Source organism: Mesoplodon mirus, assembly GCF_964341445.2.
Source record: "Mesoplodon mirus genome assembly, chromosome: 7".
NCBI classification, from domain to species: domain Eukaryota; kingdom Metazoa; phylum Chordata; class Mammalia; order Artiodactyla; family Ziphiidae; genus Mesoplodon; species Mesoplodon mirus.
Genome location: NC_138983.1, coordinates 54,170,951 through 54,197,699, shown reverse-complemented (window position 1 = coordinate 54,197,699; position 26,749 = coordinate 54,170,951). Strand labels below are relative to the sequence as shown.

The 26,749-nt window shown below is 42.3% G+C and overlaps 1 protein-coding gene and 1 long non-coding RNA gene across 3 annotated transcripts; both read left to right on the top strand.

Moving 5' to 3' along the window:
* Positions 1-56: 56 nt before the first annotated feature.
* On the top strand, positions 57-10,906 carry LOC309808196. 2 transcript variants are annotated; one of them, XR_014294707.1, is made up of 3 exons: positions 57-122; positions 3,255-3,363; positions 7,741-10,906. It is a non-coding gene; the product is annotated as an uncharacterized lncRNA (long non-coding RNA). The 2 variants fall into 2 exon arrangements; XR_014294708.1 differs by lacking the exon at positions 57-122 and adding an exon at positions 1,407-1,655.
* On the top strand, positions 406-1,206 carry GVQW3 (GVQW motif containing 3). The gene has a single exon (XM_082628222.1). It carries the CDS (start codon positions 570-572, stop codon positions 1,197-1,199), a length of 630 nt encoding a protein of 209 aa, XP_082484348.1. The 5' UTR covers positions 406-569; the 3' UTR covers positions 1,200-1,206.
* Positions 10,907-26,749: the final 15,843 nt, after the last annotated feature.

Below are 26,749 nucleotides of genomic sequence, written 5' to 3'. Positions count from 1 at the left end.
AGGCGGGGCCTGGCCCAGGCTGCCGCAGTGCGCCTGCGCACGGCCTACCCCGCGAGTGGAGGGAATGGCGCATGCGGGCGTGTCTCCCGGACTCTAGAGCCTCGGATCCCGGGGCAGCTCCGGTAGGTTTCGCGTGCGCGGGTTTCTGCAGGTCTGGGGCGAGCTTGCACGTTACATCACCGGTGCATCGCTCCTTGCTTGCTTAAATTAACACCACATAGGCTTTTATTGCGGAAATCGCCGTAGACTCTTAAGGGCCGCGGAACGGGACGGCCTTAGTAACTGGTTTGCACACCCCCAGGAAATCTCCGTGCCGCGGAGTTGGACGCAGACGTGGGTTCTAGGAGCTTTCATTTTCCCCAGCTTTGCAGCTACTCTTTGGCCCCGTTAGCTTCTAGATTGGAAGCCGAGGGGCTGAAACTCAGAAAAGCAATTATTCTTCCCTGATGAGGTTTCAGAGGAGCAAGAATAGCGACATGATTCCACCTGCAGCCCTATAGAGATTGGTCCCTCTGTCTTCCCCTCACACTCGTGGCATTTTAACGTTCCTGTGTTATTTGAGTGCCAAAATGAGTGACCGATATCTAGAACAAAGGATTAGTATCAAATTCTGCGTGAAATTGAACAAGTCTGCAAGTGAAACCCACCATCTTTTAAAAGAAGCTTATGGGGATGAAGTCATGTCAAGGGCCAGAGTTTTCGACTGGCACAAAAGGTTTAAAGAAGGGCGGGAAGACATTCGAGATGATGCCCGAAGTGGTCGTCCAGTCACCCACCGGACGGATGAAAATATCCAGAAGGTCAAGGACTTGGTTTGTTCGAATAGGCAGTTAACTGTGAGGATGATGGCTGAAGAGTTAAATTTAGATAAAGAAACCGTTAGGCTCATTCTGAAAGAAAACTTGAATATGAGGAAGGTATCTGCAAAAGTTATACCAGGTATTTTGAAGGATGAGCCTAAACCTCGAAAACTTGACTTTCGGTCTGATCATTCAAAGGAAACTAGGAAAAATAGCTCACGTGTGAGGGAAAAAGTAACAAGTTCTGAACCATGGAGTCACCTCCAGTGCGAAGCTGGTGGGGAAATGCCTCTGCCTGTATCCCATCCCAAAATCCGTCCTGCCAGCCAGCTGCTGCAGACTTCATCTTCAATGAGCCTTCCCAGCAGGGCGGCTCAGGATTGGTTCACACCGTGGTGAAAGGAATCTGGGGTAGCTGAACCCAAACTAGAAAGCTGCCTCAAGGTTAGGCACCTTCATTTGCCACTCATCTATTTTCAGCTTCTTTACGACTCCTCTCTACATGTCATGGCCCTGCTACTTACTCTTTGCTGGACTCTTGGGCCATCTTCCTTGCTGTTCTCCACAACTTTGAAGAACTTCTGGCTGTTGACTTCTGGTACTTGCTTGTGCTTGATTTTTCTTTTTTTTTTTTTTTTTTCCTTAACAAGTTTTTTCTTCACTGTCCAGACCTTAGCTTGTTGTGGCTGTCCTCTTCCTTTGTTCTCAGTATTCTGCCTCAGGGGATCATACGAATGAAAAGTGGGAGGAGGACCTCTTGGAGTCTCTCTCTCTGTGCCCAGGGAGGCATACTCTGCTGGGAGGACCCCAAAAGAAGGCCTACAGTTCCAGCCTGCTTCACAGTCAGGGCCTGAGGTATGGTGCAGAAGGCAGTGGCATACTGACATAGTGAGCAATGCTAAGGGCCGATCCCTCCCAAATGACTCAGTGGGAGCCCCTCAGAACTCAGGGGTTGGCCACCCATCCTGATCTTCTCACAGACCTACCCCTCACAGAAGTGCTGGGTTTGTTTCATTCTAGTCTTGTGCTTTGGAACCCCGCCCCCCCCTCATTTGGGCGTATCCCCTCTGATGGAGGAGGAGGATCTGGTCCTGGAAAATAGAAACCAGGGCACTAAGGTCCAGGCTGTGATATGTGAGGAGGAAGACAAGGTGACACTCTAGACCTTGAATTAAGGGAGTCTGCTGCCTACGTGCTGATTCCCACACAGCAGCCTGTTTTTAGTAACTAATATCAACATTGTCGGGTGTTTTTTTTTGAGCACCTGCAGTGTTTAGAACACTGCTGAGCATTGACAGTGTGATATTATGAAATAAGATCACCAAGGGCTGGGTGGACTCCATGGATGAGGTAGTTCCTGGACTGGATCCGTAAGGAAGGATGGGACAAGGAGGCTAGGAAACGAGGGCATGCTTCCCAGGCGGGTGGAACAGCACGAGGCTCCGAACCTCCGTCAGTAGGAAAATGAGGGCACTATTGGCTGAAATAGCAAAGTCCAAAGAGGAAGATAATGGTGTTATACAGAAGATAAATAATTTGGGATGATTTGCTTCCTCTCTCCACCCCCAACTCTATGCTAGTAGTTTATAAATTGCTTCCCCTGAGTCTGTGGATAGGTTTATATAATAGCCTACTTATTTGATTATCTGATTTTCTCATCAAACCCTCAAAAAAGCAGCCTTTCCTAGTTTAGACTCCTTTATCTCTTTCTGGCTCTCTGCCAGGATTTATGGAATGGAACTTTTCCCAGTTGGGTTCCAAGTAATACCACATAGATGGGAAACATCTCAGAATGCCTGGTGGAGGAGTGTGTGTGTGTGTGTGTGTGTGTGTGTTGGGTGGGGGGAATGGTTAGTAACAGCATTTCACAGGATTGGCCAATGTCTATGTTTTAACCCAAGGATTTTTACATTCCTATTATTTAACTGGTAAGTTAGTAAACAGTATTGGTTGATAGTAGAGGCCCAACATTTATTCAACACAGTTGTTTTTAGTTCTTTTCACTATCATCTTCAAAAAATTACAAGTTTCCCACTAATACCTGTCAGCTTTGAGGCACTCTGAAACTTAGACCTTATCTCACAAATAAAAGATATTGTTCAGGAAAGCTCTCAAACCAAGCAACAGCTCACAGACATCTGCCTACTTAGCAATTTCTAGACATTCCATCTCAGAATCATTACATTTTCCTACATCAGATAAGGCCCTGGGCTTCCCATAAGGCCTTTGCAACAGGAACACTGCACTTCTGGAAGAAAGCCGCCACAGCTGGCAACTTGGTGACTAAACCAATATTAATCCTTGCTCAGCCCAGGGGGTAATTGTTGCAGAATTGTAAGCCCCTATGCCCAGGCCAGGTTCCCACAACAGTACCTACAGGCATATTTCCAATCTGTGATAATACAGAGGTCCTGAGAGAACTTATTTCTGGATTTATTCCTGTTCTGTAAACAGGGCTGGAGTGACCCTGCCAAAGGTGCTGGACCAAGACCATGTTGGAGAGTAGGGTACTGGAAGCCATGTTGTCCCAGACAGGGTTTGGACGCAAAGCAACCAGAAGCAGGTAATCAGGAGGGTGGATTCAAATTGTTACAAGTAGCTGTAATGAAAAGGACTTAACTTATTACCTTAGATCATGTCCTGGGCGGTAGTCAGGTTGAACTGCACTACCTGAACCCATTGCCCTTTTGCAAGGCTTCTCAGAAAATATTCAATAAGATGATAATAAACCCTAGGAAGCCTCAAGTTTGGAGGGAAGTAAAAATATTCATGCAGAGCAAACCATTCACACATGGCTGCTCAGAATCTCTACACACCAGTTTAGAGCATAATCTCAAAAGAGTGTCCTCAGACAAGAGAGTTCTCATGTAACAGTACCCCTTATGTGTCCACCCGCCAAATCTGTTTTATTTCTGACATGAATTTTGCCCGGCCTGCACCTTGCTGCCTAGGCCTCTTGAGCTTTTTGATCCTATAATCTCAGGGTTCCACCCATCATGCCCTAGGCCCTTGTCCTTGACTTTTCTCAGATATCACTCAGTTTATTCTCCAGTTTGCTCTTGCTCTTCTGTTTCCCTGGGCTTTGTTTTCTGGTTCTGGACCACACCCTCCAATAGCTGCTTTTGGCCACTTTGGTATGCTTGAATTCCCCTTTTGGTCATGGTTTCCACTCAACTGCAACTTTTCTCTCTTCTGATTTTTAGATCCCTCTTCCAGCTCCCCACTTCAGCCCTATAGTCTTTTGTGTTTTCTTGTTTGTTTGTTTGTTTTTTGGGGGTTTTTTTTGGCAGTGCCACACAGCTTGTGGGATCTTAGTTCCCCAACTAGGGACTGAACCCAGGCCTTCAGCAGTGAGAGCACAGAGCCCTAACCACTGGACCGCCAGGGAATTCCCAGCCCTATAGTCTTGAGTAAAGAAATTGCTCCATCCCTGGCCCCAGATTGCCTTCATATATAAGAGGCACACTGGGAAGGAACAAAAAAGCTCCCTCTCACCCTTAGCCACCAGGGGTTCCACTCCCCAGAGGCAACCAGTATTACCAGTTTCTTGAGGCAATTTGGTTACCTCTAGTACTCAGGAGTTATGAAAGTTTTTCAGAGATATAATGTGCAAATCGCACTCTCCCAGCAACTGTATTTTCCCTGGCAGGAGAAGCTCCATCTAACCATAAGAGATGAAGCCTGGCTCTGTAGGATGTCAGGAAGAGAGCTGGCCATCTGCAAACCTTGACCATAATTCTCAAGCTAAACACACAGTCAAGGAATCTCTCTGGGTTTCAGGCTGACCTTCCCCTTCCCCATTCTGGTTCAACATCCACATGGAATGTTATACCCTACAGCTGGAAGTCTGGGAGGAATAAACACTTTCCAGGGCAGATCATTTCATCATTGAGTTTATCCAGTCTGTTCTCCACCCATCATCCCACCTTCCACCTGTCCCACTGGTAATGATCAAAAACAGAAAGAATAAAATATTCACCAATCTTTGATTTTGAAAAACGTGGGTAGTTCTGCAGTCTTCTGAATTCTGCCGCTGGCTCTGAGTTCTCATTGAAATGTTATTGTTTGGGAAGAATGTGTACCTGGGGCCTGCTTTCCAGAGTCTTCCTTTCAGATCCATTTCTTAGAGTTCAGACTTTGGAGGTGCCCAGATAAATCTGGATGCTAAATGACTTGAGGATATCTAGTACAGGAGTGGGCTACTATTGGGAGCTGTCACTGTATCACATGTACTGATCAGCCAGTCTGCCATTTACACACCTCATTGCCAGCAAGTCTCACTAGGCTCCTTGGGATTGGTCACCAGGGTCCTATGTGGCTCAATAAGAGTCTTCTTTGCTTCTGGGATTGTGTATGTAACCCTGCGTTCTCTAACTCCTTCTTAGTTGGATCAGACCCCTCAGATTCTGCCAGGCTTTTACATCCTATTTGAGGCAACGCTCATATTTATCTTCTCTAGTCTCTGTCTTATCAGATCCTTGCAAATACTGTCCCAGTTGCATCACCCTTCTCCCAGTATTAATATCCAGAAACAAAAAATCTGTAGTGGGAAACTTTAGTACTTCTTAGGCCCCACTTGGATTTAGTGAAGAGGTCAACAAACTTCTTCTGTAAAGGAAATATCTTAGGCTGTGTGGGTCATACAGTGGCTATTTCTCAACATTTTAATGCAAAACCAGACATAGCTAATATGGAAACAGGTGAGCATGGCTGTGTCCTAATAAGACTTCATTTATGGATACGGGGATTTAAATTTCATATAGTTTTCACATGTCACAAAATATTTTTTTCAAACCACTGAGAATATTTTAAAAATTCTTAGCTTGCAGTTCATAGAAAACCAGATGGTGGGCCAGATTTGGTCCATGGACCATAGTTTGCTGACCCCTGGTCTAATGTATATAAAATGTGTATATAAAAATGACATGATTGATCCATCAGTAACATTGTTAATGCCAAACTGATCTGGCAATGTCTGACAATTTACTACTATAGAAATTGTGGAATATTGAAGGTAGTCTTTATGGTGTCAGGAACGTGAACTAGAGCTGAATGATTGACTGTATTACCTTGACCATATTCTGATTCACAAAATAAGTTTTGTGCTGTTCTCGGCTAAAAATTATAATACACAAACTACTACCTATATTTTGCCCTTGTAATATTTCCAAAAAAAATGGGCAATACAGAAAATGGTGCCAAGTTACAACCAGTGATAGCAGAATGAACTGAAGGTAATTCCAAAATTGCCTTGACCATGAACAGCATTTGAATAAGTTTGTTATCACCTATGAAAGTGACTACTATGGAGGTGACAAAACTCATTGAATTATATTTTTTTGCATGCTTGTAAAAAAATTATATATATATATTGGCAACTGGTACCAAGCTATGTTCTTTTAGATATGTTTACTTGTTTTTCTCCTAAAGAGTGCCATATTGTGTCACCTTCATTTAAACTGATTTTCCAAAGTTGAAATAGAATCTCAGGATTGAACAGACCTTTGCAAGGGTGTTTAATCCAACCAGTCATGTTTCCTTTGAATCCAGGAGTGGCTAAATCCTACAGCTGCTGAAAAACTGCATCTGAAAGGAGATTCTGTGTTAACTCAGCAAATTTTTATCGAGTGGCTCTATGTGCCAGGCACTGTCCTATGTGCTGGGGTACAGCAACAGACAAAGCAGACACAAGCCTTAGATTTGACAGTCTGAAATCTAATTATATTGCTGTTCACTCTTGCAAAACTTCTGTTCCATGTGCTCACACTAACTCATTGTTAATTGCATACCTGGAAAAAGGTATGACCTTTGCCACAGGCCTCTCTGCTGTGGTCATGATGCCTCTCCAGCTGCATTAATAATTTAAGGACTGTATGTTCCACTTAAATTTTATTATCCTTTAGACCAATCTATATTGGTAGAAAAACACGCTGGCAATGTTGGAAGTGTAAATTAGCAACAGCTTTCTGAAAAGCAATTTGGCAGTATCTATCAGGAGCTTTAAAAATGTTTATAACTTCTGATCCTCTAATTTTACTTCTGGGAATCTGTCCTAAAGAAATAGTCTGGGGCTTCCCCGGTGGCGCAGTGGTTGAGAGTCCGCCTGCCGATGCAGGGGACACGGGTTCGTGTCCCGGTCCGGGAAGATCCCACATGCCGCGGAGCTGCTGGGCCCATGAGCCATGGCCGCTAAGCCTGTGCGTCCGGAGCCTGTGCTCCGCAACGGGAGAGGCCACAACAGTGAGAGGCCGGCGTACTGCAAAAAAAAAAAAAAAAAAAAAAGTCTGAAATGTGGGCAAAGTTTATGCTTTAACAATCCAGAAGTCCAACAGTAGAAAATTGGTTAAGTAAATTACACTATGATGATACAATAGACTATTATGCAGTCATTATAATTAATGTTTGTGAAGTGTTAAAACAGCATGGCAAAATACTTATAAGTGAAAAGAGTGACATACAAAATTATATACATAAATCCAAAAATATTTTTCTAAAATATTAATACTTTTATTATCAGAATAAAACAATAGCACCAAAAGTTGGCAATGGAGAGAATGGGGCCAAACTATTAGTTTGGTCCAGGAATAATTAACTGGCTGGGTCCCCATGGAGACTGTGTGATACTATTGTATTGGTAGCAGGAGTGGGACAGAAGGGAAAGGGGCCTTCCCCAAACGAGAAGGGGATCAGAATCCCTACAAAAATCCCAAGTGATATGAGAAGACACCACAAATGGCATGTTCCTGTTATGTGGTCCTAGGGAGGTAAAGGAGCACATATGGATCAAGTATATTCTGACAAATGGAAAGGATTTGAAGTTCTCTCCTGGGTAAAATTAACCTTATTCTTGCATTCTCTCACAAAATGAATATTCTTGAGATGGATTTTATTACAACTGATTCTTTGAAAAATCCTTGACCTTCTCATATAATTTCTTTAGGATAGGAATGGCTTTCGATGTGCAGAGTCTACCTCTTCCCATGCTGGGACACTCAACACGGATGTACATGGGAGTATTTGATATTCCACACTGAGAATACCACATGAATATCAATAGTCATCTTAATGATGTAACTTAGGAAACTCGAAGGTTCGCAAATGTTTTTGTTGGTGTCCAGAATTACTGTGCTTTTATTTATATCTGAAGAGTAATTATTCACAGGATTTTCAGGTATGAAATGATGTAGATAATTCCTGTCTATCCATAGATGAAATTGTTGTTCGGTTGGGAAAATGTGTCTTTCATTGTTATTTTAGCAAAATGTTTACCATTAAAATGCCAAATATATCTCCTCTGTGAAATTTCAGATTTTCAAATGAGTACCCAAAGTAAATACATGTTTTATAGGCATCTAGGTTACAGATTTGTCAAGCTGGAAGAGTTCTTCAAGGTCTAAGTCTCTTGGTCTATAGAAAGAACAAAAGAGTGAGACTGGGGTTTGTCCTGCTCCTTAACAAGCCATGGGACTTTGGGCTGTTCATTTGCACCACTGGAGCACTTCAGGTTACTCATCCATGAAAGGAGAATAGTAAAACCTGTCTTATGGAGATGTTCACTTTGTTCATTCAACAAATATTTATTGATTGTTTATATGTATCTGACCCTGTTGTAGACACTGAGGATACAGCAGTGAACAAGACAAAAAAAAAAATGTTCCTTCTTATGAGCTTACATTTAAGTGGGGGAGACAGAAAAGAAATAAGATAAATGAGTGAAAATATAGTATGTTAGATAGTGATTGTTAGATGTGAGGCTTACATTAAAATAATATATATGGGGTGCCCAGCACAATATCTGGCATGTAGTAAGTACTCAATAGAGAGTAATTTCCTTTGCTTCTTCAGTCTTCCGAACAGTTCCTGAATTAGTCTACAGCATGGTAGTAATCAGCGAAAGGCCTGACCCATTGCCTTCTACCTCTTTCGAGTTAATACGGCCTAAACCTATTTTGCTTAAGAAGACAAAAGAATGCTTACAGATGTGTTTTGTACTTCCTGTATGGCAGATTAATCAAGGTGGTGCCTAAACACTGTTGATAAATGGCCTTTTCTGAAGCCAGTTGGCAGGGGTCCTTGCTTGGAGCTAGATGGCATTTGTCCACAAAGACAAATGCATTGTTTCTTTGCTGTTTAAGCAAAATGGACTAGGAAACTGTACTGGCTGTTTCTCTTAAAGAAAATATGTGTGACCTTTGTTCTGTTCCAAACATCGGAGAACTGGACAAAATTTACATTATTTATGGGAAACCAGGGCATTAACTAAAAGCCTGGAAAAAGAGGGTTAATACTTGTGGTTTCTATATATTTTTGCCCATTGTAGAAAATTTGGGAAGTTCAGAAATGTTTAAAGAAGCAGCCAAAAGTTCACCCTTAGGATTCAGTTATTTCACCAGACCCATCTCTCTGCCTCAGCTTGCTCCTTCAAAAACATCCAGTGAATAGTCATTTACTGAATTCCTTCTTTAGGCCTGGGCCTGTACTAGGCACAGAGGGTATAGCCCTTGCCCTTAGGCAGTACCGGCCTTGTGGGGGTAGGGAAAGGGCCAGAGGTGGAGAGACCACTGAGAATGGGCTCCTACCTTAGACTGTCAGTCTCTCCCAGAGGACAGCTCTAAGGAACAAGCTTTTGTAAAGAATTTGGAACAAAAGTTGTTATCATCACAGTTAGGATGATTGTGGGAATGAGAAAGTGGAGTATAAAGAGGCAAAACACACAAAGCATTGGTAACTGGCCTGCTGGCCTTGCCATCCCCAGCTCCTCTTAAGTAAAAGGGCCCTCAGGTCTGTCCTGCAGTATCACCTTTCAGAAGAAACTAGACATTAGGCTGTGGGCCAGTACCCCTGTATCTTGCTTTAAGAATCTAATAAGTGAAAATTCAGAGTTACAACCCAGATTAGATGAGGAAATTGGCCCAGGGAGATTGAGTGAATTTTCTCGAATCACACATCTAGTTGGCTGCAGAGCCAGGATAATAATGAAGGACCTTGAATTTCTCTCAGTCCAGTGAGGTTTTTTCCATTACTCCATGGGTAATAATTTCCTTTACTAAACTGTACATTCTTAAGATAACTTTAAAATAATGGTCAACCTTGCATTTGATAAATATGATTTACCAACAACTGATTTACATGCAGTTTGGGGGGAACATATTTATGACAGAGAAGGTGGTGCAAAGGTTTTTCCAAGTTTTCCTGGGGTGTCCAGGCCCCCTGGTCCTTCTCCCAGACTGTGTATTCACAAGTAAATGTTGGCATTCTGTCATTCATTTTTTTCCAGATGTTCTTCCCATGTAGTGTGTTATGTTTTGTGTTTTTAATATTTCTCATATACATTTTAAAAAATCTGGGCACATAAATCCTAATAAAGTTCTCAACTATCTCTTCTATGCTGTCTCAAATTTCCAGGTGTGTTTATATTTATGACACAGTGTCTGAAGGCATGAACGCTATCACATCGTTAGGGCTTATATTCCTAAACCCTAGACTTGCATTTCTAGATGTTCTGAAAATTCTTTACACTTCACTTTTAAATGCCGCTATACTATGCCATGACATTTCCAGAGTAACATATATTTCAAACAGGAAAACAGAGGAAGCCCAAAGAAAAGGGAAGTAGGCTTCAAATATAACTACAAAAAGAAAAAAAAAATCATTAAAAAATAGTAGAATACGGCTTCCCTGGTGGCGCAGTGGTTGAGAGTCCGCCTGCCGATGCAGGGGACACGGGTTCGTGCCCCGATCCCGGAAGATCCCACATGCCGCGGAGCGGCTGGGCCCGCGAGCCATGGCCGCGGAGCCTGTGTGTCCGGAGCCTGTGCTCTGCAATGGGAGAGGCCACAGCAGTGAGAGGCCCGCGTACAGCAAAAAAAAAAAAAAAAAAAAAAGTAGAATACATAAGATGGGGAGGAGTATAAATTCTAGTTTCACGTCCCCTGAGAACAGAATGTCCTGCAGACCCACTTTAGGAACTGGCAGTTTCCACTACCAGCAAAGTGGCCCAATCTTGGCATCACACTTCCTTTGACTCTCACCTGCAGTCAAGTCCAGGTCATTCCCCTAACATGTCTTAGCGTCACCTACTGCAACCAGACAGGGTGGTCACCCACCTCTCATGTCACCGTCCTGAAGTCCATCCTCTGTGCCGCTGCACACATGCTATTTAGTTGGGAGTTTGCTGAAAACCGGAGGCTTTTTGATGCCAGCTTTTTGAGCCTGCTCAAGTCACACCCTCTGTCTCGAATCCATCCTTGCTGCCATCCACCTAGAAAACTCCTACTCAGCACTCAAGCCTCAGCCTTACCATTGCTATTCTCTACCCCTCACTTCTTGGCAAAGCCGTCCCCACAGTGTACAATGCCCATTCTTAAGTGAAGGAAACCCTAACACTTAATTGAACTTAATTGTCTGCAGAATGTTTTTCCTCCCCTACCAACCCATGAACTCGAAAGCCAAGACCACATCTGATTTCTCTGTATTGCCTGCATCCAGAATAAAGCTTCCCTGGAGCTGTTCAATAAATGTTTGATAGATGAATGAAAGAATAGACTTATGGAAATTGCTTCTTTAAATTTCTGATTAAACTCACCATTTTAACCATTTTAAAGTGTACATTTCAGTGGCATTTAGCACATTCACAGTGTTGTGCAGTCATCACAGCTATCTACTTCCAGAACACTCCAAAAGGAAACGTTGTATCCATTGAATAGTCACTCCCCATTCACCCCCTTTCCCCTAGCCCCTGGCAACCACTAATCAACTTCCTGTCTCTGTGGATTGGCCTATTCTGGACATTTCAAATAAATGGAATCATGCAATATGTGACCTCTGTGTCTGGCTTTTTTCACTTAGCATAATGTTTTCAAGATTCATCCATGTTGTAGCGTGCATCAGAACTTCATTACATTTTAGGGCTGAGTAACAGGCTGTTGTATTGATATACCACTTCTTGCTTATCTGTTGACGTTTAAATGTCTGATGGATATTTAGGTTGTTTCCACCTTTTGACTCTTATAAATGGTGCTGCTATGAACATGTGTGTACAAGTTTTTGTTTAAACACCTGTTTTTTAGGTTTTTTCCTAATATATTTATTTATTTATTTTTAACTGCCTTGGGTCTTCGTTGCTACATGCGGGCTTTCTCTAGTTGCAACAAGTGGGGGCTACTCTTCATTGCGGTGCGCGGGCTTCTCATTGCCGTGGCTTCTCTTGTTGTGGAGCATGGGCTCTAGGTGCGCGGGCTCAGTAGTTGTGGCACGTGGGCTTAGTTGCTCCGCAACATGTGGGATCTTCCAGGACCAGGGCTTGAACCCGTGTCCCCTGCATCGGCAGGTGGATTCATAACCACTGCGCCACCAGAGAAGTCCCTAAACATCTGTTTTTAATTTTCTTGAGTACATATCTAGGAATGGAATTGCTGGGTAATATGGCATTATATGTTTAACTTATTGAGGAACCACTAGACTATTTTCCACAACTGCACCATTTTACATTCCCACCAACAATGTACGAGGTGAGGGATTCAATTTTTCCACATTCTCTCCAACACATTTCATTTCTTACTATATCCATTCTAATGAGTGTGAAGTGGTATCTTGTGGTTTTGATTCACATGTCCCTAATAACTAATGATGCTGAGCATCTTTTCATGTATTTTTTGGCCCTTGTGTGTATCTTCTTTGGAGAAATGTCAGTTCAAGTCTTTTGCCCATTCTGTTTGGGTCATTTGTCTTTTTAAATTTATTTATTTTATTTATTTTTGTCTGCGTCGGTTCTTTGTTGCTGTGCGTGGGCTTTCTCTAGTTGCGGCGAGCGGGGCTACTCTTCGATGCAGTGCACAGTCTTCTCATTGCGGTGGCTTCTCTTGTTGCAGAGCACAGACTCTAAGCACGCCGGCTTCAGTAGTTGTGGCATGTGGGCTCAGTAGTTGTGGCTCATGGGCTGTAGAGCACAGGCTCAGTAGTTGTGGCGCACAGGCTTAGTTGCTCCGTGGCATGTGGGATCTTCCCGGACCAGGGCTCAAACCCATGTCCCCTGCATTAGCAGGCAGATTCTTAACCACTGCACCACCAGGGAAGTCCCGGGTCATTTGTCTTTTTGTTGCTGAGTTGTAAGAGTTCTTTATATATTCTGGATACTAAACCCTGATCAGATACATCCTTTGCAAATATTTTCTGCCATTTTGTGGATTGTATTTTTACTTTTTCTTTAAAAAAAAACTTTTTAATTTTATTTTTTGGCTAAGCTGCACGGCTTGTGGGATCTTAGTTCCCCAACCAGGGATCAAACCAGTGCTCCCTGCAGTGGAAGTGCAGAGTCCTAACAACTGGACTGCCAGGGAATTCCCATGGATTGTTTTCTTACTTTCTTGATAGTGTCCTTTGATGCACAAAAGTTTTTTATTTTGATGAAGTCTAATTTATCTATTTTTTCCCTTGGTTGCTTGTGCTAAGAAACCATTGTCAAAAACAAAGTCATGGAGATTTTCCCCTATGTTTTCTCCCAAGAGTTTTATAGTTTTAGCTCTTATATTTAGATCTTCGATCCGTTTTGAGTTTGTTGGTGTGTATAATGTGAGGTAAGTGCCCACCTTCATTCTTTTGCATGTGGATAGCCAGCTCTCCTTGCACCATTTGTTGAAGACTATTCTTTTCCCATTTTCACATTTGTTTTTGAAAGATATTTTCAAATTATAAGTTAACAATTCTTTTTTTTTCTTTTGTGTATCTTAAAGATTTTGCTTCACTATCTTCTGGGTTACATTGTTTTTGATGAAAAGTCTGCTGTAATTCTTATTTTTGTTCCCTTGTATGTACTATTTCCTTTCATGCTGCTCTTAAGACTTTTTCTTTATCACTGACTTTAGCAATTTTATTAAGATATGACCTGGTATAGTTTTCTTCATGTTTCTTTTGCTTGGGGTTCACTGGGATTCTTGAAATTGTGGTCCTAAAGTTTTCATCATTTTTGGAAAATTTATGGCTGTTATTTCTTCAAAAGAATTTTTTTGCCTCTACTTCCTTCAGGGTCTTCAATTACATGTATGTTAGCCCACTTGAAGTTGTTCCTTAACTCAATGATGCTCTATTCAGTTTTTTTGGTCTTTTTTTCCTCTTGTTGTGTCTTTTTTTAAAATTAATTAATTAGTTAATTATCTTTGGCTGTGTTGGGTCTTCATTGCTGCTTCCGACTTTCTCTAGTTTCAGCAAGTGAAAGCTACTCTTCATTGCGGTGCGTGGGCTTCTCATTGCGGTGGCTTCTCGTTGCGGAGCACGGGCTCTAGGCAAGTGGGCTTCAGTAGTTGTGGCATGAGGGCTCTAGAGCGCAGGCTCAGTAGTTGTGGCCTACAGGCTCAGTTGCTCTGCGGTATGTGGGATCTTCCTGGACCAGGGATGGAACCCGTGTCACCTGCATTGGCAGGCAGATTCTTAACCACTGCTCCACCAGGGAAGTCCATCTTGTTCTGTCTTTTTATGTAGTTTTTATTGCTGTGTCTCCAAATTACTAATCCTTTCTTCTGAAATATCTAATCTATTTTTATCCCATTTTATGTATTTTTTATCTCAAACATTGTAGTTTCTATCCCTAGAACTTTGATTTGGGTTTTTTTTAAGTAGCTTTTCAATTTTGGAATAATTTTAGATTCATAGAAAATTTTCAAAGTATTCCATATGCCTCTCATCCAGTTTCAGTTTCTTCTAATGTTATTTTCTTACATTACCATAGTACACTTATCAAAACTGATATCAACACTGGTACATTAATAGTAACTAAACTTCACATTTTATTCAGATTTCAACAGTTTTCCATTAATGTCTTTTTTTCTGTTGCAGGAACCAGTTAAAGATATCACATTTCACTTAGTTGTTATGTTGCCTGTTCTCTTCTGACCCATTACAGTTTCTAACTCTTTTCTTGTTTTTAATGACTTTGAAAGTTTTGAAGAGTACTGGTCATGTATTTTATAGAATATCCTTAATTTGGGTTTGTCTGATGTTTTCCTCATGATTCAACTGGGGTTATGGGTTTGGGGAAAGAATAACATAGAGGTGAAGTGTCCTTATTACATCAAATTAGGGGACACATGATATCCACACAACATCATTGGTGATGTTATCTTTAAACACTTGGTTAAGGTAGTTTTGCTAGATTTTCCTACTGCAAAGTTACTATTCTTCCCTTTCCATACTCTGTTCTTTAGAAGCAAATCACTAAGTTCAGGCCACACTCAAGGAGAGGGGAGTGATTAAGTTCTACCTCCTATGAAGGGGAGTATCTGCATATATTATTCAGAATTCTCCTATATGGAATAGTTGTCTTTTCTCCCCAATTTATTTGTTAATATCAGTTTGGACTTATGTATATTTATTTAATATTTTGGATTATAATCCAATACTATGTTATTTATTTTATTGGTCAAATTGTTCCAGCTTTGGCCATTGAATGCCCTTTCAGGTTGATTTCTGTGTCTCTTTGACATGCTCCATCCTTTCGTTTTCTGAACACTTCCTTACTTTCTACTATTACATTATACTCTAGGATCATCTTGCATTTACCCTGTTCCAGATCTGCAATCAACCATTTCTCTAAAGAACGCTGGTTCCTTTTATTGGAGAATGGTATTTAGAAACCAGGACATGGACACTGGCTGTGTTTGTTACTACTGGAAGTTGGATCTTTTTTTTTTTCAAATTTTTGGCCATGCCATGTGGTATGCAGGATCTTAGTTCCCCAACCAGGGATAGAACCCATGCCCCCTACAGTGGAAGCACAGAGCCTTAACCACTGGACTGCCAGGGAAGTCCCTGGGTCTTTTTTATATTGCCCATGTCTCTATTTAACATGCTCACTCTTTTCTCTAGCTTCTTGATCATGTGGAATATGGTTACAACTATTTTAATGTCCTTATCTGTCTTTCTGTGGATGAGATGAAGTGAGGTGAATGAAGTTGACATTGTGATGTATCGTTAGGCTACTGTTGACCTTCTGATGTATTGACGAGGATCATCTGCTCCAGGTGATACTGCATTTGTTACTACTGGGATTTGGGTCTTTTTTTATATCATCCATGTCTCTATTTAACAAGCTCACTCTTTTCTCTAGCTTCTTGATCATGTGGAATATAGTTATAACTATTTTAATGTCCTTATCTATCCATTCTACCTATCTTGGTCAGTTTAAATTGACTGATTTTTTTCCCCTCTCATCATGGTTCCTTCTATATGGGCCCTCTGGCTTTTTGCAAAGAGCTTTTAAGCTTTGTTAGTTGGGACTAGAGTACTAAATTAGCCTAGGGCTAATTTTGCCCCACTATTGTGGCAAAGCCGATCTGATGCCTTGTGAAATATGCCTTGCCACTCTAAATGCTGGGAACAGGAACTGGACCTGTGTGATCTCCAAGAATTGTTCCTTCTAATTCTTTTGGATGGTTCTTTTTCTGGCTTCAGGTAGTTTCCTCACATGCATGCTGAAGACTCAAGGGGGACCCTCAGCAGATAGCCACAGCTTCCTTTCTGTGCACCTCTCTTCCCTTAGGCATTCTTCCCTGTGAACTCACCACCTTGGCCAGCCCAGACTCCTCACTCCATCTCCTGAACTCAGGGAAACTACTGGGCTCTGCCTCGGTTTACTCTCTTGGTACCATGGCCTGGAAATCCTCTCCAGGAGGTAAGCAGGGACAATCATAGGGCTTACTTCACTTATTTCCTGTCTCGTAGGAATCACTATCTTTAGTTGCCTGATATCCAATGTCTTAAAAACTGTTGTTCCATATATTTTGTCCAGAGGTAAGTCCAAACCCTATTACTACATCTGGGCCAGAAGCAACAGTATAAGCATAGAAAATTAATAGAGCTAGGGGTTATGATTAGAACACAGGCATGCATATCATAAAACTTAGAGATAATATCATATAGTGGTTAAGAGTATGGACTCTGGAAAAAAGACTGCCTGGATTCAAATTCTAGCTTTCCATCTTACGAGCTATAAACCCTTGGCCAGTTATGTAATCTTTCTGGGCCTCAATTTCCTCATCTTTAAATGGGGATCATAATGGTCCTATCTCATTGGAATGAAATGAGGGTTAAATAGATTAACATGTAAAGCATTTGGAAGAGTGCTTGGTTCAGAGCAAGCATTCAATAAATATTGGCTATTACTATTCTGAATACAGTAGTCTCCCCCTCTTACTCACAGGGGATACATTCCAAGACCCCCACTGGATGCTTGAAACCATGGATAATACTAAACCCTATATGTACTGTTTACCTATACATACGTACTTATGATAAAGTTCAATAAATTAGGCACAGTAAGAAATTAACAACAATAACAAAATAGAACAATTATAATGATATAGTATAATAAAAATTATGTGCATGTGGTCTCTCTCAAAATATCCTGTTGTACTGTACCCACCCCACTTCTTGTGATGATGTGAGATGATAAAACCTCTATGTGATGAGATGAAGTGAGGTGAATGAAGTTGACATTGTGATGTATTGTTAGGCTACTGTTGACTTTCTGATGTTTTGACGAGGATCATCTGCTCCAGGTGATACTGAATTATTGAGATGATCATTGAGATCATGACAATGTTGATGGTTGGATGTCAGGAGTGGATGACATTAATGGTTGGGGATCCTGGGTGGAACAGAGCGGGTGGCACAAGATTTCATCAAGTTACTCAGAATAGTGTGCAATTTAAAACGTATGAGTTGTTGGGCTTCCCTGGTGGCGGAGTGGTTAAGAATCCGCCTGCCAATGCAGGGGACACGGGTTCAAGCCGTGGTCCGGGATGATCCCACTTGCTGCAGAGCAACTAAATCAGTGCGCCACAACTACTAAGCCTGTGCCCTAGAGCCCACGAGCCACAACTACTGAGCCCGCATCCTGCAACTACTGCAGCCCACGTGCCTGGAGCCTGAGCTCCACAGCAAGAGAAGCCACTGCAATGAGAAGCCTGTGCACTGCAACGAAAAGTAGCCCCTGCTTGCCACAACTAGAGAAAGCCTGCATGCAGCAACAAAGACCCAACCCAGACATAAATAAATAAATAAATAAATAAATATTAAATTATTTTTTAAAAAACATATGAATTGTTTATTTCTAGAATTTTCCATTGAATATTTTCTGACCATAGTTGACCACAGGTATCTAAAACTGTAGAAAGCAAAAGTGGGGGGGACTATGTACTTGTTAAAAGTAGCCAGCAAATTTGGCTGTGAGTTCTCTAGTGACCCTAGCAAAGTGGAAATATTGGTTACATGATTTAGTGTCCATAAAATATATACGAACTCTTGTATAAGTGAAGTACAGATTTCAGAATGTTTCCTCCCAATATTTCCTCATAAAGAGGATACTGGAATAATGTACCAGCCAGAGGGAGTTTCCCAGGATTTTGTCTTTGCCATCCCTCCAAATAGCTGATAGCTTCACACTAGAGCTCAGTTCAGTAAAAGTGACTCCACTGGGACTGAAATATTGTAGTACCTTTGGTCTGGCTTAAACCAACGATAAAATGTATAGTGTCAACATAAAACTACTGAACCACATGTCATTTGGGCAGTTCTCCATAAATATAGGGGGGTCAGTTAGGAACCAATTACAATGGTTCAGGCAAGACAACTATAGCCTGAGCCAAAGAACTAACTCCAGGATGAAAATGTACTGGCAGGGAGCAAGACCACTGCACAATGAGAATCCACAAGACTTGGCAATTTACTCAGTGTATAGCTACAGGGAGGAGGAACTTTCAAGGCCCAGGAATGGATGTATGGAAAGATGGAAAGAAAAAATGATCTTTGCGTTGTTCAAATTTTCTATAGCTTTACAAATAGTTTGTCTTCTTCCTCTATCAGCTACTGAGGAAGATGTGTCAAAATCTCCCACTATGTGGATTTGTCCATTCTCCTTTTAATTCTGTCTTATATATTTGGAGGCAATGTTTCCAGTTGGTACAAATATGTGCTGCTCATTATATCTTCCTGATGAACTGTCTCTTTTATCATTAAAGCATTTGACTCTATCCCTAATAATGCTTTTTGGCCTAAAATCTATTACTGTTGCATTATTTCATTTTGTATTTGCCTAATATATTTTCATATTTTCATTTTCATCATCCCCAAAAGAAATCTCCCCATTCCTTCTATCCCTAGCCCCTGGCAACCATTAATCTACTTTCTGTCTCTATGGATTTACCTATTCTGGGTATTTCATATAAATGGAATCATGTAATATATGGCTTTTTGTGTCTGGCTTCTTTCACTTAGCACAATGTTTTCAATGTTCATCCATGTTGGAACATGTATCAGTCCTTCATTCCTTCTTATGCCTGAATAATATTCAGTTTTATGGATAAACCATATTTTATTTATCTATTCATTAGTTGGTGGACATTTGAGTTAGTTCCACTTTTTTTTTTTTTTTTTTTAGCGGTACGCGGGCCTCTCACCGTTGTGGCCTCTCCCACTGTGGAGCACAGGCTCCGGACGCGCAGGCCCAGCAGCCATGGCTCACGGGCCCAGCCGCTCCGTGGCATGTGGGATTGTTACGGAGCACGGGCTCTAAGCGTGTGGGCTTCAGTAGTTGTGGCACACAGGCTCAGTAGTTGTGGCTCGCCGGCTCTAGAGCGCAGGCTCAGTAGTTGTGGCGCACGGGCTTAGTTGCTCCATGGCATGTGGGATCTTCCTGGATCAGGGCTCGAACCCGTGTCCCCTGCATTGGCAGGTGTATTCTTAACAACTGCGCCACCAGGGAAGTCCCCACAGTCTCTTTTATTTATTTGTTTGTTTGTTTTTTGTTTTTTTATTTATAGTTGAATAGAAAAGAGGTTTAATTTAATTTTTTATATCTTTATTGGAGTATAATTGCTTTATGATGTTGTGTTAGTTTCTGCTGTATAACAAAGTGAATCAGCTATATGTATACATATATCCACATATCCCCTCCCTCTTGACACTCCCTCCCACCCACAGTCTCTTTTAAATGGTTCTATTTTAACCCTTCTTCTCTCTAGTTTGTTGTGTTGGTTGACTCTCCATTTTGCTCATTTCTTTCCTCATGTGGTTTGATACTTTTCAGGAGCAGTTTCATCAGGGATTGTTTTTTCTAGTGGATTCTGCAAGCCCTGGATTGGTAAACATCCCTGCAGAGCTATTTTGAATTCACTTCAGCCTAAACCTAAGAATTTTAGTAGGTCTTACTTCAGCCCTAACCTAAGAATTTTAAGGTCTGGACCAATTTTTCTGTTAATTTATCTCACTAGCTGTCTGCACAGACAGGTAGAGTAAATTTAAACCTCCATATGCATTTGGCACTGATTGGGATTTCTGTTTCTCTTGAGTGCCATTTCTTCCCTTCCTAAGGCCTCTTCAGACATCAAGGTTCCTTGAACTTCTCTAACCTTGGGGTAGAGTTTTTCCAGTCTCCTTTTCATGGAAGGGGACAGAGCTTCCAATGTCAGGGTTGTATGCAAGGGGCTCCGTTCCAGCTTTCTCATCTGTCCAGGACTGGAGCCCCATCTCCTACTCCTTAGTGTTCGGTGGAACCCTGGCCTGCAGATCTCAGGATCTATAGCTAAGTGTGAAATCCCTGTGGCAGCTAAGGCACATCACCTATGACCTGTTCTGGCTTTGACGGTTTCATTTCTTTTTCATTTTTGATATCTGGGGATTTCTCTTTATATTTTTCAAATTTGGCAATAAAAATATAACATCTGTTATAGTTCATCCAGCATCTCTACGTGTCTGTAGCAGGGGGTGGGATGGGAAACCCATCTATATTAGGATAGTTGATCATGTTTCTGGAAGTTCCCAGATCAGAAGGAATCATTCTGTGAGAAAGACATTTATTGTCTTCATTTTTTAGATAAGAAAATGGAAACTCAGAATGGTTGTCCAAATTGCCAAAGCCATAAAACTTTAAATGGGGAAATGGGTTTTGTGTCCAGTCTGTTTGCAAAATCCCATGCAAGGTATCTAGGCATCTTAAAGTTGACTTGGTACCTCTGGCTTCTCTCCATTATTAGCCTTTATGGATAATTCACCCCTGGCATTTTGCTGAAGCAAATACTCTGGAAAAGATTCTTCCTGCTTCTTAGCTAAGGCTGTTTTGAAGAGAAGGGGAGGGAGTAAAACGTAGGTCGTGGAAGCTGGGCTGTCCTGATCCTGAGAGCCCCTGGCTCTCAGAAGCATTTGCCTGGGAGGAAGTGAAAGCCAACAGACATTTCTGCCCCATCCAGAAGCACCCCCAAGCTCACTCGTGCAGTGGGCAGTGAAGGGGACAAACCAAGGGTCTTGCACATTGTCTTTGGTTTGCCTCTGGAAGAAGTAAGAAGCCCAAGTGATGGCAGAGACTGGCACATTCTGAGGCTTTTCACTTTGCTCCTTAGACTAGAGCACCTCTTGCCCTGTGCATTCTGCACAGAGCCTGGCCCTGAGTAGGTGCCCTACAAAGGCGATGTGGATCAATGACTCTAACTGAGGAAAAAGAAGCCACATCAAGTATTTACAGTAGAGGGACCTTAATGAGGAAGACTGGTTACACAGGTGATAGGATAGGGGACAGAGAGGCATCCCAGAGCTTATCAAGGAAACCACTGCTACCCAGAAGGCAAGGGGGCAGAGGGAGGAGGCAGTGTCACCAGGAGACAGGAGGTGGAAGCCAGGAGCCACATAATCAGAAGCTGGAGCCCTAGCAGTGGAAGCAGGAGCCATGGAAAATGTGTAGATGAAAATACCACCTCAGGCAGATGCTATGGGGGGTGGGGTGGGCGGGACATCCCTCTGCCTCCCCTCCCCCACCACAATCTACCCCCAGTCTCCTGCTAGTACTTCCCTTGGGCCAAGGTCACATGTCTTAGGGCTTGGATTCACAGCCTGAATGGATCAACCTCCCTGGGTGCTATAGAGCACGGCAGAGCAGAAGGCTGAGGGTTGAGTCTGAGGAAAACAGGCCCAGGACTGGCATGGAAGGAAAGAAGGAAGGAAAAAAGGAAGAAACGAAGACAAGCCTATGTGTAACATATAAGCATTCTAAAATACTTCTTAAATATCCTTTTGCAATTAAAAAGGATCTTTAGGATAAAAAGTTCCCTTCCTTACAGAGTTGTGAGGATCAAATGACAAAATGGATGTGAAAACCTTTTGAACATTGCCAACTACTGCATAAATATGAGACGATCATCATTTACATCATTAGTTCTTTGGATGGAGGAAGTATACTTGAATATGAGTATAAATGGAAACACTTTATAGAGCATCTATTATGTGTGGACACTTTTTATGCATGTGTATTAGAATATTATTAGCTGCAAGCAATAACTAACAGTGACTTAAACAAATAGGTAGTTACTTTCTGACATAACAGAGGTGCTCTTCTGGTCTTTCCATCGATTACAAAATGGCTGCGAAGCCCAACCTTCACCTCCAAGTTCAAAGCAGGAAGGGGTGGGGATGGGAAGACAGTTCCTACTTCGCAGTCCTGTTTCATGAGGAAAGCAAAAGCTCTCTCAATAACTCCCAGGAGAGTTCTATGTAAATCTCATTGGCCAGAGCTGGGCCATATGCGATCACCCCTAACTACGAGAGAGCTGTGGTGGGAGGGAGCAAGGGAGAAATGGCTTCTGGGTGACCAAACAGCAGGGTGTGCCACATGCATATAAAGCACAGTACTTGGGCACAGACTAAGTGCTCAATACATGTTAGCTATTTTGTGTGCATGAGTGTGCGTGTATGTATGTGTGTATCTATGTCTGTATGGTTCTGTGCAGTCCCCATTTCTCCTAACAATCCTGTGAAGTAAAATCATCTACCAATGAGGCCAAACACATGGCTGGTAAAAGGCAGAGCCAGGCTTCAGACCCAGCTCTTTCTGACTGCAGTCCGAACGCTCTTTCCATTGCCTCGCCATGGCCCACCCTCTCCCTAAACTGGCCCCTAAGATCTTGGTGTTGGAGTCACATCAGACTCAAGTGGGCTTGATGAAGAGAGAAAGTGGGATAGGACCAGCTCTGAAATGAACTGACACCTGTACCTGGGGCTATACATGGAGTAACGATGAAGTCATGAGAAGAGGTCCCATAATTACACGTGCTAGACTTCCTGCATTTGCGTGTAGCCTCTTTGGAATGATCATGCTGGGAGGCCTGGCACTTGTTCTGATGATGCCACTACTGCCCAAAAACTCCTGTGGGACTCCCCTTCACAAGTCACAAAAAACCTCAATGTCATTACTGTAAAATTACACCTCGTTTCTGACCCAAACCCAGCTGCAGCTCCTCATCTCATTTACCATGAGTTCCAAATGGCTTTTGACTATTGCCAAAAATAAAAAATCATTCCTCAAAGACAGAATTGTATTGCAACTGAGATGCAAAAGAACGGGTTGTCTGCTCTTTTTGGTGTGTTTAAGAAAAAATTACTCACCTTGAGTGGCATTGTGAAAAGAACACAGTGCTTGGTAAAGATTCCCAATGGGGGGCTTCCCTGGTGGCACAGTGGTTGAGAATCTGCCTGCTAATGCAGGGGACACGGTCTGGGAGGATCCCACATGCCGTGGAGCAACTAGGCCCGTGAGCCACAACTACTGAGCCTGCGCGTCTGGAGCCTGTGCTTCACAACAAGAGAGGCCGCAATAGTGAGAGGCCCGCGCACCGCGATGAAGAGCGGCCCCCGCTTGCCACAACTAGAGGAAGCCCTCGCACAGAAACGAAGACCCAACACAGCAAAAATAAATAAATTAATTAATAAACTCCTACCCCCAACATCTTCTTAAAAAAAAAAAAAAGATTCCCAATGGGATAATACTAAATGTAGGTCAGGGCGTTGTGAGATAGGCACACTCATGCATTGATGGAATTGTAGATTGGTTCTCAGAGCAATTTGGCAGTGAGCATCAAGAACCTTTGAAGAGTTTTAACCAGCTGACCTAGACATTCCATTTCTAGGAATCTTTCTTAGGGAAATAGTCAAAGATGCAGACAAAGATTTATGTATACAGCTATTTATTTTATTTGTAAAACAGTAAAAAGAAGTAACTGGTCCAAATGTCCCACAATGAGGAAATTGTCAGGTAAACTGTGGTATACTCATTAAATGAATATAATGCAGCCATTTAAAATGATGTTTTTGAAGAACTGTCAATGACGTGTTTATGTTCACAATGGAATAGATGCTAAAGCCAGACTATAAAACCACATGCATTACATAGTCCATTTTTACCTTCTATATGCTAAAAAAAGGCTCAAGATATACTCAAAATGGTACCAGTGGTTTTATCTGGGTGATGAAATTATAAGTGATTTAAAATTGTCTTCATTATACTTCTATATATACAATTTTTATCATTATATCTATAACTATTACTTTCATAATTAGAAAAATATGTATGATGAAAATTACTTTTTAAGAAAAAAAGAAATGCGTTTTACTAGGAGAGAAGATATCTCTCCCCAAGGTGCTGATGGCTTGATGAAGGAAATGAAACACATACGCAAATAAATTCATTACAAGGTAATAAGGGCTATAATGGAGGGAAGGATTAGCTCTACCTGGAGTTGAAGTTGGGTGAAAAGAGGTAACATTTGTGCAGGGTCTTGAAGGATGAACAGGAGTTCTCTAGGGCTATGTAAATTGTTAAGCACTATATAAGTGTAAGTTAGTTTTTGGCCTTCATTATGACTGTCAAAGCTTACCTCATATAAAGCTCTCTTTCTTGTCTCTTCCCCATGCTCCCTGAGGCCCAGGATCCCTGGGACAGGAAGCAGCGGCAATTAAACAGTCACACATCAGTGCTCCAGCAAGTGAACTGAGGTGCATCCAACTAAGGAGCAGATCCAGGACCAGAGGACATAAAATTACCTGGGAGCAGGGCCAGGAAGGTGCTGGTGGGTAAACAAGTTCCCCTTTATTTGCCATCCTGTGGAAAGGCTGCCTTTGCTTGGGGCCTCCACCCTGAGTTATAGGGCCATCTCCACCTGGGGGATGGTAAAAACTGAGAACAAGCATCACATATCAGTCCATAATTTACACTGGCAGGAAATGGTGTGTCAGATGTCCTTACAGCCTCCAGACAGAGTGGAGTAGAAAGGAGGAGTGTGAGTGAAGAGACCCGGAAGGTTGGCAAGAGATGATTTGTTTGGGAGAAAGTCTTAGAAGCTCAAGGTTGGAAGAGATTTCAAAATTATCTTACTTAGTCCTCCTGATCCTCTCCCAACATCCCCATCACATTGTCATCCTTCTTGGCCTTCAGGGAGCAGCTCAGAGGCCACCTCTTCTGTTATCTCCCACCTCAATTCCTCCAGCCTATGCTTTAGGTATTCCTTGTTGTTCAATTTTATGAGAAAAAAATTCAATGCCCGCTGTGCACCAGGCAGTGTGCTTATGGTTCTTTGATTGCAGTAGGCCCTCCTGTGCCTCCTGTTGTTTATTTATTTATTCAGGCAACAAACATGTATTGAACACCTACACTATGCTAGGCAGTGTTCTAGACATTGTGATAGAGTGGAGAGAAAGACAGCCAAGATCTTGTGTTCTCTTGGACCTGTCATTCTAGTCAGGGAAACATAAAATAAAGGAATGAATAAGAAAATACCAGGTTGGGCTTCGCTGGTGGCGCAGTGGTTGAGAGTCCGCCTGCCAATGCAGGGGACGTGGGTTCGTGCCCCGGTCCGGGAAGATCCCACATGCCGCGGAGCGGCTGGGCCCGTGAGCCATGGCCGCTGAGCCTGCACGTTCGGATCCTGTGCTCCGCAACGGGAGAGGCCACAGCAGTGAGAGGCCCGAGTACCGCAAAAAAAAAAAAAAAAAAAAGAAAGAAAATACCAGGTTATAAATGTCAAGAAGTCCCCTTTGGGGAAATTTAGGGGAAGAACTTTCCATACAAAGAAAGCAGCTAATTCCAAAATCTCAGGGGATAACCGTTGCTTTTTCTAGAAACAAAAAGAACACTGTGGTATTGCACATGGAATACCCTTTTGTGCTTTATCTACAAACAAAAATCTTCTCATTTTTTAGGACTTAGCTCAAGCATCGCCTCTTCAGGCAAATATATCCTATTTATTTTCCCTGGGTAAAAGTGACCACTGTCTCCTTTCCTCCCCACTGGCTCAGAGCAGACTTCTGTCAGCACACATGTAACGATTTGCCATTCTTACCATACTATAGCATTGCTACTCCCTATTGGATCTCAGTCTTGTCAATGGCAGAGCTTCCTGTCTAAATCCCTAATGCTCATCACAGAGCCTGGCACAGAGTCTGTAATTGGTAAACATTTGTTCCTTGAATACGTGAATTCTCACATAGCACTTTCTCAAAACCTCCCTGGTGCCGCTTATTCAGAATTAGCAACCCTTTACTGGTTGGTGCCAGGTCCTGCACTGTGTTCTTTCAACTCTGCTACCTCTTATAAGCCTCATGGCAGCCAGGTGCAGTGTTATTATCCTATCCTGTAGTTAAAACTCAGAGGATCAGAGTGACTTCTGTGGTGACTCAGAAATAAGAATCAGGGCTGAGATTTGAACCCAAGTCCTCTTGATGGCAAACCTCAATGCTTCGTTTCCTGTGATGCACCCATCATGCATTAGTTCATTTGTGTACCCATCCTCTCCTTTCTCCTAGATAACCTTTTCCCTTAGGGAAGGATCTGTACTTGACACCATTCCATTCTGTATTCTCCATGACACCAGAACAGTGCTATGTATTTAGGACACACTCAACACAAATCTCTAAGGATGGAAAAGAAAGAATGAATGTGTAAATGAATACTTCACCCAAAGCGGATCAACGACTGATATCAGTTCATAGGACGGTGATGCGCTGGAGGAAGAGATGTTTCTGAGGGGAGGGACCTTCCCAGATACCTCTGCGCCCATCTGGGAAAGCTGAGGGTGCCATCTCCATGCTACAGCACTCATTCCTTAGAAATCACACTTTTCACTCAGTTGTACATCTCA